Genomic DNA, 14,766 nt, shown 5'->3' with positions numbered 1-14,766 from the left:
ACAATACAATTTATTTGTTGTCATTTGAACCTCATTGAGGTTCAAACGAAATTTAGTTTCCGCAGTCATACACACAAGAAAAAAGAACCAAGACACAACACAATTTACACAAACATCCATCACAGTGAATCTACTCCTCACTGTGATGGAAGGCAAAGTCTTATCTCTCCCCTGCACTCCCCTCCCCTCCCATTCTCCTCCCGATGTCAGTCAAAGCCCTGGCGGGCGATGGTAAGTGTCCCGCGGCCATTAAAACCGCGCCGGGTGATGCAAGGCCGCGCTCCATTTCTTGCATCCCAAATTTGGGTTGGCTGCCTGCCATGGTTTAGCAACATCTTTCAAATGACCACGGTGGCGCAGCGGTAGAGTTGCTGCCTCACAGCACCAGAGACCTAGGTTCGATCCTGACTATGGGTGCTGTCTGTAGGGAGCTTGTACGTTCTGCCTGTGACCTGCGTGGGTTTTGCCTGGGATCTCTGGTTCCCCCCCACACTCCAAAGACGTACAGGTTTGTAGGTTAATTGGCCTCAATAAAAATTGCAAATTCTTCCTAGTGTACAGGATAGCATTAGTGTGCGGGGGTCGCTGGTCCACATGAACTCAGTGGGCCGAAGGAGCCTGTTTCCGCCCTTATCCACTAAACTAAACTAAACCAAGCTTCACAGTGAAAGGAGATGCAAGGGGTTAACAAAATACCAATAGTATATACAAAGATCCTCGAGCTTGAATAATATTGAATTGCATGAAAAGTACTTTGCACTTTGCTTAACCGCAGCTGCCCTGCAGCTTGCAAGGGCGCATGCCAAAATATTTTTCACGTGTTTTGTATTCCACAATTTATATTTAACATTTTAAGACTGGGGGAGCTGAACCTAGGCGAGAAGGTTTTGCAATCTCGGGAGCTCGACCCCACATAGGAGCGACCCCATTAGATATAGGGGAACATCGGTGCCTCTAGCGTCATATGTAGCTTCACAAATAGATCGCAGTCACTTTGCAGTCACTGAATTCCAGTCCAGGAGCACCACACATGATGGTAGAGTGCGGGCATTGGATCTCACAGACGGCTGCACATCCTTCACCACCACCCACAGAGGACCATCGTTCCCAACGCCCCAGCAAGGTCCACATTCCCCCTCCCCCTCTCTCCACCCCGTGAAAAGATTACTGCACAAGTAATACCTGCCGATTGATAGTTCAAGTGCAGGAAGCAACTGCAGTACAGGGCCAGTCCCACCAGCATGTGACCTGTAAGCGGCGAGCGAGACCAAACCAGAAGCGGGGGCCGCGCGGAGGTCGTGCGTAGGTCGAGTGATCCCCGTACAGGGCCAGTCCCACCAGCATGTGACCTGTATGCGGCGAGCGAGACCAAACCAGAAGCGGCGATCGAAGTGGGACCGGCCCCGTGAGGCCGTGCGGCTCAAGCGACCATGTCGCGCTTGCCGCATGGAGTCGCATGCTCGTGGGACAGGCCCTTAACACAAGATTGGCAAGTGGCAAGTAACACAAGATTGATATTTCAAGTGCAGGAAGGAACTGCACATGCTGGTTGAAATGGAAGATAGACACAAAATGCTGGAATAACTCAGCGGGACAGACAGCACCTCTGGAGAGGAGGAATGGGTGAATTTCAGGTCAAATCAGATAGAAGGGTCTCGACCTGTCCCGCTGAGTTACTCCAACATTTTGTGTCTAACTTCGATTGATTGTTCAATCCAAGCCAAGGCAAACATGGGCATGATAAATCCGCAGAAACGCAGTGAACACTGAATTATTGACTGTATCGGTTTCTCACTCATAAAGGTAGTTAACGCATAGAAACATTCTTTGGTTTACCACTGGCTCAGTTTTGCACAAGATTAATTTTTCACATCCTATCCATATTGCATAAATATTAATATCAAAGAAAGGTTAATTGCTCAGATTTATTAATGCTGAAGCTATTAAAGCTAACTGTGCAAAATAAAAAGGTAGCATGCTTCACATTACGCAGCCAGAGGGACTTCAATTCTTCGTGGCTAAATTGGTCGCGCTCTCACTTCACAATATGTCATAAGTTCATGTCGTAGCAGCAGAATTAGTCCATTCAACCCATCAAGTCTACTCCACCATGGCTGATCTATCTCTTCCTCTCAACCCCATTCTCCTGCCTTCTCCCTGACACCCGTACTAATCAAGAATCTGTCAATCACCACCTCAAAGATATCCATTGACTTGGCCTCCACAGTTGTCGGCGGCAATGAGTCCCACAGATTCACCGCCCTCTGACTAAAGAAATTCCTCCTCATCTCCTTTGTAGAGGCACATCCTGTTCTTCCGAGGCGCTGGCCTCAGGTCCAAAACTCTCCCACTAGTGGGACTAGTGAGTATTAATCATACTGTGGGCACTGACACACTACCTTGGCCAATAGTTCTTCCTTAAATGTTAAGAATATCACTGCACTATTTCAACAAACAGAAGGGTTGTTTCGGTAAAGTGCATTCCTCAACTGAATATGCTTATGATTACATTTGTTGTTTGCAGCTCATACTGGGCACAAATGGTCACACCACTGGCTCTAAAGCACTTGGGGGGGACGTCCTGAAGACATGATACAACCTCTGTCCGAGCACCACACATCTCCACTGCAGTTGGCTTACATTGACTCCGTTGACTTACCAGCTCCACAGAACCATAGTGTTTCCTGCTGAACTCCCCTCGACGGCAACCCAGGTCTTCTGAGGCAGAGCTGGAAGAGAAAGGCTTCATCGGTGAATGCATCCTACAAGATCCCTCAACAAGGAAAACAGCTCAGGGCCAGAAAACAAGGTTCAACCCATCCCTCTTGCCATCGCGTCTCAAACCGTGTGGACGACTTCTCCAGCCCACATCGGTGATGATGGCCCAGCGCAGAAAACTATTAACCCCCAAACAATATATAAATCTGGAATGCACGAGCCTGGAGATTGAAACCACCGATTCAATTAGATATTATGTCATCGTGAAATCGATAAAACTTTCAAGGATACTGGTCAATGGTAATTACATTTCAGAATCTTATCTTGAAGACTGGAACCATGTCGTGGGTTTGATCTGACTGCAGTGTGCATCAACTCTCTCAGCTAATTCCCACCCCCAATCTTCCATTACTTTAATTAACCTCCAAGAAGTCAATGGAGGCCAATTCACTGGATGTTTTCAATAGACAATAGACAATAGGTGCAGGAGTAGGCCATTAGGCCCTTCGAGCCAGCACCGGCCATCAATGTGATCATGGCTGATCATCCCCAATTAAGAGGGAGCTTGAACGGAATCAAGGGGAGAAAGCAGAAACAGGGTACTGATTTTGGATGATCAGCCATGATCGATCAGCTGGCTCGAAGGGCCGAATGGCCTACTTCTGCACTGATTTTCCATGTTTCTATGTTTCTATGAGATCCCCAGCAGCTTTGCGAAGTTTGGGAAAGACTGCATGGTGCCCAGTCCCATTGTTCCACAAGGCAATCAGGTCATGGAGCCGACTGAGGACAACGCCGAACTAGACAATGACGGAGCGAGCTCCACCATGAGCACGACGGGACAAATATTCCCACAGGGAGGAGGAGGAGAGCACCCCGGCAATATTGAGTAAATATTCCGATCGGAAAGACAGAAATAATCATTATGAAATATCATCCTCTATATCTCTCGTTTCCCTTTCACCTCACTCGCAGTCTGAAGTAGGATCTTGACCCGAAACGTCACCTACTCCTTTTCTCCAGGGATCTGGTCTGACCCGCTGAATTACTCTAGATTTGTGTGTCTATCCTCGGTTTAAACCAGCATCTGCAGTTCCTTCCTACACATTATAAACTTCATGATGTTGAGCTTAATGTATTGTCATGTGCAGTGAGTTGTCGCGTGCAGGTACAGCGAACAGTTTTTGTAGCGTGCTAACCAGTCAGCGGAAAGGCCAAACGTGATTACTATCAAGCCGTCCACAGTGTACGGATATAGGATAAAGGGACAACCTTTAGTGTCAGGGACTGCTCTCACCCCAACCACAGACTGTTTACCCTCCTACCATCCGGGAGGCGCTACAGGTATCTCCGTTGCCAGCAGGTCCAGAAACAGCTTCTTCCCTGCCACTGTTACATTACTCAACACTGTACCTCGGTGACTGTCAATCACCCCCCCCCCCCCCCCGGACACTCCTTCCACCAGGAAAAAATAATTGCACTACTATGACTGTATGCACGTAAATATATTTATTTATTGCTCATATTCTATGTTCGCTCTTCTAGGGAGATGCTAACTGCATTTCGTTGTCTCTGTACTGTACACTGCACAATGACAATAAAGTTTGAATCGGAATCTGAATCTGATAAAGTCCAGTAAAGCCCCATTAAAGATAGACCAAGAGTCTTCAATGAGGTAGATGGTAGCTCAGCACTGCTCTCTAGTTGTTGATAGGATTGTTCAGATGCCTGATAACAGCCTGATAACACTGTCTCCAAATCTGGAGGTGTGCGTTTCCACACTTCTGAACCTCTTTGCCTGATGAGAGAAGGGAGGAGGGAATGTCCAGGATGAGACTGGACCTTGATTATGCTGCTGACCTTGACGAGGCAGCGTGAAATATAGATGGAGTAAGTGGAAGGGAGGTTGGTTTGTGCGATGGTCTGGGCTGCGTCCACAATTCGCTACAATTTCTCGTGGTCTTGGATGGAGCTGTTCCCAAACCAACCTGCGATCTATCCCGTTAAAATGCTTTGTATGGTGCATCTGTAGAAGCTGGTGGGAGCTCTACAAGGATGGTGAGGCATTGGTGTGTTTTCTTGGCCATTGCTTCATTATGGGTGGTCCAGGACAAGTTGCTGGTGAAGACTACTCCTAGAAACCTGAAGCTTCAAACCATCTCGACGTCGATGCCATCAATGTATACCAGGGTATGCGTTTGTGTTTTGGATAGAGCTATGGTATGCTTCAGTTGGTAAACTTCCTTAAGCTTGAAGCCTCCACATTCATCTCTGACTCCAGAGTCTTGAGATTAAAAGTCATGCTTGATGTTAATAGAACATTGGCCCAAACGAGGATGCACCTTGGTAGAGACGGCTCCTGGATACACCGTTCCTTTGAGATGGATGTAACAAAACACATGGATGGTTCAGCAATTAGAAGTAAGGAACTACAGTCTAAAGAAGGGTCCAACACAAAACATCACCTATCCATGTTCCCCAGAGATGATGCCTGACCTGCTGAGTTACTCCGGCACTCTGTGTCTTTTTTTTTTAACTTGTGACCCAGCCAGTATTTATTTCTGAAACGGATTACCTAACAGAGTCTGAAGAAGAGTCCCGACCCGAAATATCACATATTCACATTTTCCTGACCCGCTGTTACTCCAGCACTTTGTCTCTTTTTTTTCAACCTGACTGTTGCATGTGAAGCTTCCTGTGCATAAATTAGCATTCATTACCTCTCAACAGTGACGGCACTGGGACAGTACTTGAAACACTTGAGGGATGTGAAGGGAACTAGGGAAATGCGGAAGGAACTGCCGATGCTGGTTTACACCGAAGTTAAACAGAAAATGCTGGAGTAACTCAGCGGGACAGGCAGAACCTCTGGAGACAAGGAATAGGTGACGTTTCAGGTCGAGACCCTTCTTCAGACTGAGAGTCAGTGGACAGGGAAGCGAAAGGTATGAAGGCACATAAGAATAAATGATTGAAATGTATGCAAAAGGACAAATCAAGGCCAGCAACGGCAACCAGGGAACGGTGGAGCCCACAATGGTCCATTGTTGGCTGTGGTGAATGGTCCTTATTTGCCTCCACAATGATAATTCCTTGCAACAGCATAGTTTGTCCCCTGAGCTCTCTGCATGGATACGGCAATGCAGCCACACAGAGTGGCAATCTGGGCAGCACAAGGTGAAGGTATTCGGACGAGGTCAGGCTCACAAGCACTTGCGATTAAAGCACAAGGAGTTTCAGCTGCTGGGATTTTGAACACATGTTGGAACAGGTACAGAGAGGGAGAGGTTGAGCAGGCTGGGACTCTATTCCCTGGAGCGCAGGAGGATGAGGGGTGATCTTATGCAGCTGTAGAAAATCATGAGAGGAATGGATCAGGTAGGCACACAGAGTCTCTTGCCCAGTGTGGGGGAATCGAGAACCAGAGTACATAGGTTTAAGGTGAGGGGATGAAGATTTAATAGGAATCTGAGGGGTAACTTTTTCACACAAAGGGAAGTGGGTGTGTGGAACGAGCTGCCAGAGGAGGTTGGTGAGGCAGGGACTATTTAAAAAACGTTTAAGGAACAATTAGATAGGTACATGGAGAGGAGAGGTTTGTGGGGATATGGGCAAAACGCAGGCAGGTGGGACGAGTGCAGATGGGACATGTTGGTTGGTGCGGGCACATTGGGCCGATGGGCCTGTTTTCACACTGTTTGACTGTAAAACACAAAGGGATCTCAGAGGGTCAGGCAGCATCAGTGGAGGGAATGGACGAACAATGTTCTTCTAAAGAGGGGTCAACTATCTAACCATTTATCCATTCATCTTACCATAATAAATGCCATCTATCCGTTAACGCCACAGATGCTGCCTGGCCCGCTGTGTTTCTCATGCACTTTGTGTTTTTGCTTACAATTGAAGTCTCCTGTAACTGAGCTACACTCTGAAGTTTAATGACACCTGTAATAAATCAACTGGAGGCAAACCAAAAAGATGAATGGTAAATAATGTTATTTGATTTCCCAAGTTATAAACGGAATATGAAGCATCTGATTCTTGTTGGAGCTAGGCTGTTATTTGTATGAAGTTGGCGTAAATGCGGGACTATTAAATAAAAATGGCTTGGTTTTAATCAGCAGAATAAGTCTGAAGAAGGGTCCCAACCCGAAACCTGGAGTTTAGAAGGATGAGGGGGACCTTATAGAAACATATAACATTATAAAAGGACTGGACAAGCTAGATGCAGGAAAAATGTTCCCAATGTTGGGGGAGTCCAGAACCAGTGACCACAGTCTTAGAATAAAGGGGAGGCCATTTAAGACTGAGGTGAGAAAAAACTTTTTCACCCAGAGAGTTGTGAATTTGTAGAATTCCCTGCCACAGAGGGCAGTGGAGGCCAAATCACAGGATGGATTTAAGAGAGAGTTAGATAGAACTCTAGGGGCTAGGGGAATCCAGGGATATGGGGAGAAGGCAGGCACAGGTTATTGATTGGGGACGATCAGCCATGATCATAATGAATGGCAGTGCTGGCTCGGTAGGCCGAATGGCCTCCTCCTGCACCTATTTTCTATGTTTCTATGAAACGTCACCCATTCCTTCTCACCAGAGATGCTGCCTGTCCCGCTGAGTTACTCCAGCTTTTTATATCTATCGTCAGCAGAATAATGTTCTGGACTCTGTATCTTCCCTTTTGCTCTACCTATTGTAGTGGAGTTTGACTTGAGTTTAGTTTATTGTCACGTGTGCCGAGATAGTGAAAAGCTTTTGTTGCGTGCTGAACCTTGATTGTTTTTATGTACAGTGTTATAGTCTGAAGAAGGATCTCGACTCAAACGTCACCTACTCCTTCTCTCCAGTGATGCTGCCTGACCCACTGAGTTACGCCCAGCTTTTTGTGTCTATCTTCGGTGTAAACCAGCATCTGCAATTCTTTCCTACACAGATTTTATATTAACTTACAAAACAAAGCTTTTCACTGTACCTCGGTGCACATGACAATAATAAGCCTGCAGGGGTGAAACTGTGGACTGCATCACCAGATGTGTAGTCAAGTCAAGTCAAGTTTATTTATATAGCTCATTTAAAAAACAACTCTTGTTGGCCAAAGTGCTTTACATTTGTTATAAGAATAGCACAACAAAACAAGCTACATACATATATACATGTAGCCCTCACTCAGAGGATGTCAGGAAAGGCTTGGGAGTATACGGTGGCTTGCAAAATTATTCATACCCCTTGAACTTTTCCACATTTTGTCACGTTACAACCACAAACGTAAATGTATTTTATTGGGATTTTATGTGATAGACCAACACAAAGTGGCGCATAATTGTGAAGTGGAAGAAAAATGATACATGGTATTCAAATTTTTTTACAAATAAAAAACTGAAAAGTGTGGGGTGCAAAAGTATTCAGCCCCCTTTACTCTGATACCCCTAAATAAAATCCAGTGCAACCAATTGCCTTCAGAAGTCACCTAATTAGTAAATAGAGTCCACTTGTGTGTAATATAATCTCGGTATAAATACAGCTGTTCTATGAAGGCCTCAGAGGTTTGTTCGAGAACATTAGTGAATAAACAGCATCAAGGAGCCCAAGGAACACACCAGACAGGTCAGGGATAAAGTTGTGGAGAAGTTTAAAGCAGGGTTAGGTTATAAAAAAATATCCCAAGCTTTGAACATCTCACGGAGCACTGTTCAATCCATCATCCGAAAATGGAAAGAGTATGGCACAACTGCAAACCTACCAAGACATGGCCATCCACCTAAACTGACAGGCCGGGCAAGGAGAGCATTGATCAGAGAAGCAGCCAAGAGGCCCATGGTAACTCTGGCGGAGCTGCAGAGATCCACAGCTCAGGTGGGAGAATCTGTCCACAGGACAACTATTAGTCGTGCACTCCACAAATCGGGCTTTTATGGAAGAGTGGCAAGAAGAAAGCCATTGTTGAAAAAAAGCCATAAGAAGTCCCGTTTGCAGTTTGCCACAAGCCATGTGGGGGACACAGCAAACATGTGGAGGAAGGTGCTCTGGTCAGATGAGACCAAAATTGAAGTTTTTGGCCTAAATGCAAAACGCTATGTGTGGCGGAAAACTAACACTGTACATCACCCTGAACACATCATCCCCACTGTGAAACATGGTGGTGGCAGCATCATGCTGTGGGAATGCTTTTCTTCAGTAGGGACAGGGAAGCTGGTCAGAGTTGATGGGAAGATGGATGGAACCAAATACAGGGCAATCTTGGAAGAAAACCTGTTAGAGTCTGCAAAAGACTTGAGACTGGGGTGGAGGTTCACCTTCCAGCAAGACAACGACCCTAAACATACAGCCAGAGCTACAATGGAATGGTTTAGATCAAAGCATATTCATGTGTTAGAATGGCCCAGTCAAAGTCCAGACCTAAATCCAATTGAGAATCTCTGGGAAGACTTGAAAATTGCTGTTCACAGACGCTCTCCATCCAATCTGACTGAGCTTGAGCTATTTTGTAAAGAAGAATGGGCAGAAATTTCAGTCTCTAGATGTGCAAAGCTGGTAGAGACATACCCCAAAAGACTTACAGCTGTAATTACAACGAAAGGTGGTTCTACAAAGTATTGACTCAGGGGGGCTGAATACTTTTGCACGCCACACTTTTCAGTTTTTTTATTTGTAAAAAAATTTGAATACCATGTATCATTTTCCTTCCACTTCACAATTATGCACCACTTTGTGTTGGTCTATCACATAAAATCCCAATAAAATACATTTACGTTTGTGGTTGTAACGTGACAAAATGTGGAACAGTTCAAGGGGTATGAATACTTTTGCAAGCCACTGTAGATAAATCGTTAGTCTTGACTTAAAAGAGTCGATGGAGGGGGCAGTTCTGATGGGAAAGGGGATGCTGTTCTACAGTCTAGGGGCTGCAACCGCAAAGGTCGCCCCTGAGCTTATGCCTAGACCGTGGGATATTCAGCAACCCCAAGTCGGCCGATCTGAGGGGCCTGGAGGTGGAGTGGTGGTTGAGAAGGCTTTTTATGTAGGTGGGGGCAAGCCCATTGAGGGCTTTGTAGACATGGAGGACAATCTTGAAGTTTATACGGAACCGCACAGGGAGCCAGTGGAGAGAGGCCAGGATCTGGGTGATGTGGTGTAGGACGGAACTACAGCTGCTGGTTTACACCGAAGTTAGACACACAGTGCTGGAGTAACTCAGCGGGTCAGGCAGCATCTCTGGAGAGAAGGAGCAGGTGGTGTTTCGGGTCAGGGCCCTTCTTCAGACTGAGAGTCAGGGGAGAGGCAGACAGAGATATGGAAGGGCAAGGTGTGAAAATACAGATCAGAGGGGACGATGATCTGGGAAAGGAAAATGTAGAATGGATCATTGTTAGGTGACAACGAGGCATGCAATCAGTAAAATTTAATCAGGACATTGAAAGTAGTCACAGAATTAGGATGGGGGAGGGATGAAGAGAGGGGGAAAGCAAAGGCTACCGGAAGTTAGAGAAATCAACACCTGTCCCTTTTTCACACCCCCCCCCCCCCCCCCCCCCCCCCCCCAATCGACTCTGTCCAAGGACCCTGACAGTCTGTTCAGGCGAGGCAGAGGTTCACTTACACCTCCTCCAACCTCATCTACTGTATCCGCTGTTTCAGGTGTCAACTCCTGTATATCAGCGAGACCAAGCGCAGGCTCGGCAATCGTTTCGCTGAACAACTCCATTCAGTCCTCCTAAAACTACCTGATCTCCCAGTTGCTCAACACTTTAACTCCCCCTCCCATTCCCACACTGACCTTTCTGTCCTGGGCCACCTCCATTGTCAGAGTGAGGCCCAGCGCAAATTGGAGGAACAGCAACTCATATTTCACTTGGGCAGCTTACACCCCAGCAGTATGAACATTGACTTCTGTAACTTCAAGTAACCCTTGCTTTCTCTCTTTCTCCATCCCCTCCCCATTTTATCTCTGTTTGCTTTGCTGTTAACTTCTCCCAGCTAACAACTCTATTCTACAGTTTCCATGATCCTCATTCCCTTTGTCCTGTTTTCACACCTTACACTTCCTTATCTATCCATCTCCCTCCCCACTGACGTCAGTCTGGCGAAGGGTCTCAACCCGAAACGTCACCCATCCGTTCTCTCCAGAGATGCTGCCTGTGCTACTGAGTTACCCAAGCATGTAATGTCAGTCTTCAAAGTTCATACAGCTGGGTTGTAAGCTGCCCGAGCGAAACGCGAGGTGCTGTTCCTCCAATTTGAGCAAATAAATCCTTTGTGGTGCGTTCTTGAAATGATTGTTGGCTGCTGGTGTCCTTCCCCTTCCTATGGGATGTACCCACATAGTCAGAGGAGCATGGGATCGATAGGGAAATGTCCATTTGTTCCACTGCCATTTTTGGCAGAGAACTAGCAGGGCTGAAGCAACACAGTAATCGATCTCTAATCGAGGGCTAGAAGGGCTCGATATCAGAAGAATACTTGGAGAGAGAACACGGTGAACTCGCCGTTTACACCGCTTGAACATTTCCACTTAAACAAATGTAAAATATTTGGAAAGGGATAAGCTATCACTGTTTAATTTGGCAATTACATTCAATGTAGCACCAGCTTCAAGTGCTTCACACCATTTTGCTGTAACCATGGCTATCAGCCTTCCCTTGTCTACTGTTTAAAGATCTTGGCTCATCCAAAGGCAATGACTGGTGATTGGCATGTGGGCACCAGCAGGGCTTCACTAGGTTCACCAGTAACAAGCATACCCAGTCAAGACGATCTGGGGAGAATCAGACAAAGCATTCCCTGGCTGTTCCGAGCATTCACATATAGAGACCCCCTGAGTGAGGATCAAACCGCACACTGTTCCACCAGGTATTGCCTTCCCTGACTGGAAACAAAACCCATCCTGGCTGCCATCTTCTCCAGAGAAGGCCTGGATACAGTAGATGTGGAGAGGACGTTTCCACTAGTGGGAGAGTCCAGCATGAGAAGATTTACAAGGATGTTGCCAGGACTAGAGGGTCTGTGCTCTTGGCAGAGGTTGAGCAGGCTGGGTCTCCATTCCTTTGAGCACAGGAGGTTGAGGGGTGATCTTATAGAGGTGTATAATGATCATGAGAAGAATAGATCGGGCAGAGTCTCTTGCCTAGAATAGGTAAATTGAGAACCACAGGACATAGGTTTAAGGTGAAGGGGGAAAGTAGGAATCTGAGGGGTAACTTTTTCCACACAAAGGGTGGTGTGTGTATGGAACGAGCTGCCAGAGGATGTAGTTGTGGCAGGGACTATCCCAGTGTTTAAGAAACAGTGAGACAGGTATATGGATAGGGCAGGTTTGGAGGGGCCAAATGTTGGCAGGTGGGGCAAGTTGGGCCAAAGGACCTGTTTCCACACTTTATGGCCAGAGGCCATAGCCTCGGCATTAAAGGACATTTGTTTAGGAAGGAGATGAGGGTGGTGAATCTGTGGAATTCATTGCCACAGAAGGCTGTGGAGGCCAAGTCAATGGGTATTTTTAAGGCAGAGATAGATAAATTCTTGATTAGTACGGGTGTCATGGGGTTATGGGGAGAAGACAGGTGAATGGGGTTAGGAGGGAGAGATAGCTCCTGTCGCTAATGAGAACCCAGAGACATGGCAGCACCTACACCAGGGAGGCAGGCCATCCCTGTAGCTCAGTCACTCATGATCACTCTCTACTCAGTCTTTGCGTCCCCTGCCTGCTCTCAAACATAGGTGCTCCATTTTCAGTGGATGTCACAAACAGACAGACCACCTGACTGGCAAACAGCTGGCAAACCACATGCAACATGCCCATGCCATTTTAAATGTAGCATCACACACCAAAACAAAAATGAAACAGGAGAATATCAACAGGAAAGTGGCAGAAACAAACACTTCCAGAAATATAGAAACATAGAAACATAGAAAATAGGTGCAGGAGTAGGCCATTCGGCCCTTCGAGCCTGCACCGCCATTCAATATGATCATGGCTGATCATCCAACTCAATATCCTGTACCTGCCTTCTCTCCATACCCCTGATCCCTTTAGCCACAAGGGCCACATCTAACTCCCTCTTAAATATAGCCAATGACCTCAACTACCTTCTGTGGCAGGGAGTTCCAGAGATTCACCATTCTCTGTGTGAAAAATGTTTTTCTCATCTCGGCCCAAAAGGATTTCCCCTCTATCCTCAAACTGTGACCCCTTGTCCTGGACTTCCCCAACATCGGGAACAATCTTCCTGCATCTAGTCTGTCCAACCCCTTAAGAATGTTGTAAGTTTCTATAAGATCCCCCCCTCAATCTTCTAAATTCTAGCGAGTACAAGCCGAGTCTATCCAGTCTTTCTTCAGTCTGTCCCTTTTGGGACACAATTAGTTTCATTTCCCAGGGGGATAGGCTCCAGTTTTATTGAAGCCCATGTTTATATTTCATCAGCCATTCTCCAACATGTGCATGTTGTACAAAGGCAGAGCGCTCAGTCACAGACCTAATCAAATCACACTGTCATTATTATTATTATTATTATGATTTAAAAAAAAAGAAAATAACAGGTGACAGGAATGATATAAAACATTCCCAGGCTCGGTTGTAACATGGAATTAAAGGTCGCGTCCAGGGGCGGGGTTGACTTGTGTCTGAATGTGTGGAAGAAAATAATCTTGGTCAAGGCGGTCATAATTGTCCCATCTTTAACTCCAGAACCGAAGCCCATCCATACACGTTAATATCCCACCCCGTTAAAGTTGGGTGACTTGCTGTGGTGTAGTAACATGACACAGAACATAACGCCCCCTTTCTGAGCTGTGGGCCAGCCCTTCAATAATATAACACTTGCTTGCCAACCTGCTAACACTTGGCTTGTTAACGTATTAAACCCTGATGCATTTTCCCTTCCATAACAAACTTTCGGCATTTCAATTACAATTTATTGTGCAGTGAAAGCACACAATTATTATTTTTTTCTCTCCTCTCCTCGTTCTCCCTGCACGATAGAGGAAAGGTCTATGTTTTCCTCCCACCCTCTCTCTTCTATCTCTCTCTCATCCACCCATCCACCAGTAGCGTACAGTATGTTACAACACAGTACCTTAATTGTGGACACCACTAGATAGCTACGCATCGGGCAACACTGGTGCACCCACCGCAAGAAATCTCATTCAACATGCCAAGGCGTAACTGGCTGGCTACACGTTCACAACGAATGCGCGAAATGAAGGAAAAACAATATCGAAATCTGCTTTTACCGTTGTGTGAGACTCAGCAGTTTAGTAGAAGCTGCATCCGCACTGCTCATATCCATACATGCGTTTCTCGGCTGTACAAAGTGTTCTAGTCAATGGTACCTGACATTACATCTGCTGCAGTTAGTAACGCGGGGCGGGGTGGTACAATGCAACTTCGCGTTCAATTCTGAATTTCTGCAGACTTGTTTTTTTCCCTCTCTCTCTCTCTCTCTCTCCTCTCTCTGAATAACAGGATCCCCCTCCTTCAAAAAGAGGGGGGGGGATTTGTGCACAGAGTGAGCCTCCCACGGCAGATGCAAGGCAATGCAACGCTGACTATATTGCCACCAGCAGAAAAACCAGGCGACGCATTAGCAAACGTGTCCGGGTAACAGCAGGGCAGAGAGGAGCGTGGAAACGTGGCTCACATCTCAACTAGTCAATGTGCAGCAAGCAGCGCGCTTCAGTACTTCATTTCTCAGTACACAACACACTAGCAGCAGCAGACCGCAAGTGTCAAGGCGCCGCTCCGCCCCTGCAGACCTCCGTCCAGCCCACTGTAGTCTCAACACCGCCGCCTTGCCCTTCCCACTCACTGCCTGGTGAAGACCAGGAAACTACAACGTCCAGCGTGCACCCGCCCTCCACTCTTGGTCCATTGGTCAAACTCCCGCTGTGACCATCCCAGAGTCTTGTGTTGCTTACATTCCGACTGACAAACACTGGGACATCAGGTTCAGATTAGGAAGAAAATCTCCCACCTCTCAGCCATATATTGTTATCCTGGATAAAATATATCGATCATAATATCTGCACTGTTAGATAGGGCAGGCAGCCAGAACGTCT

The 14,766-nt window shown here is 46.5% G+C and overlaps 1 protein-coding gene across 1 annotated transcript in view; it reads right to left on the bottom strand.

Moving 5' to 3' along the window:
- The window catches only part of garnl3 (GTPase activating Rap/RanGAP domain like 3), a 266,990-nt gene extending 252,566 nt beyond the window's left edge, over positions 1-14,424 (bottom strand). The window contains exons 1-2 of the mRNA XM_055659725.1: positions 13,942-14,424; positions 2,660-2,729 (exon numbers count right to left, since the gene is read on the bottom strand). Of these exons, the coding sequence (XP_055515700.1) occupies positions 2,660-2,729; positions 13,942-13,997 (126 nt within the window). The 5' untranslated portion in view covers positions 13,998-14,424. The remainder of the gene's footprint in view (positions 1-2,659; positions 2,730-13,941) is intronic.
- Between the last annotated feature and the right edge of the window lie 342 nt (positions 14,425-14,766).

Source organism: Leucoraja erinacea, chromosome 31 (assembly GCF_028641065.1).
Source record: "Leucoraja erinacea ecotype New England chromosome 31, Leri_hhj_1, whole genome shotgun sequence".
Classification (NCBI taxonomy): Eukaryota; Metazoa; Chordata; class Chondrichthyes; order Rajiformes; family Rajidae; genus Leucoraja; species Leucoraja erinaceus.
Note: the sequence above shows the minus strand (reverse complement) of the source record. Positions and strands in the feature narration are given on the sequence as shown.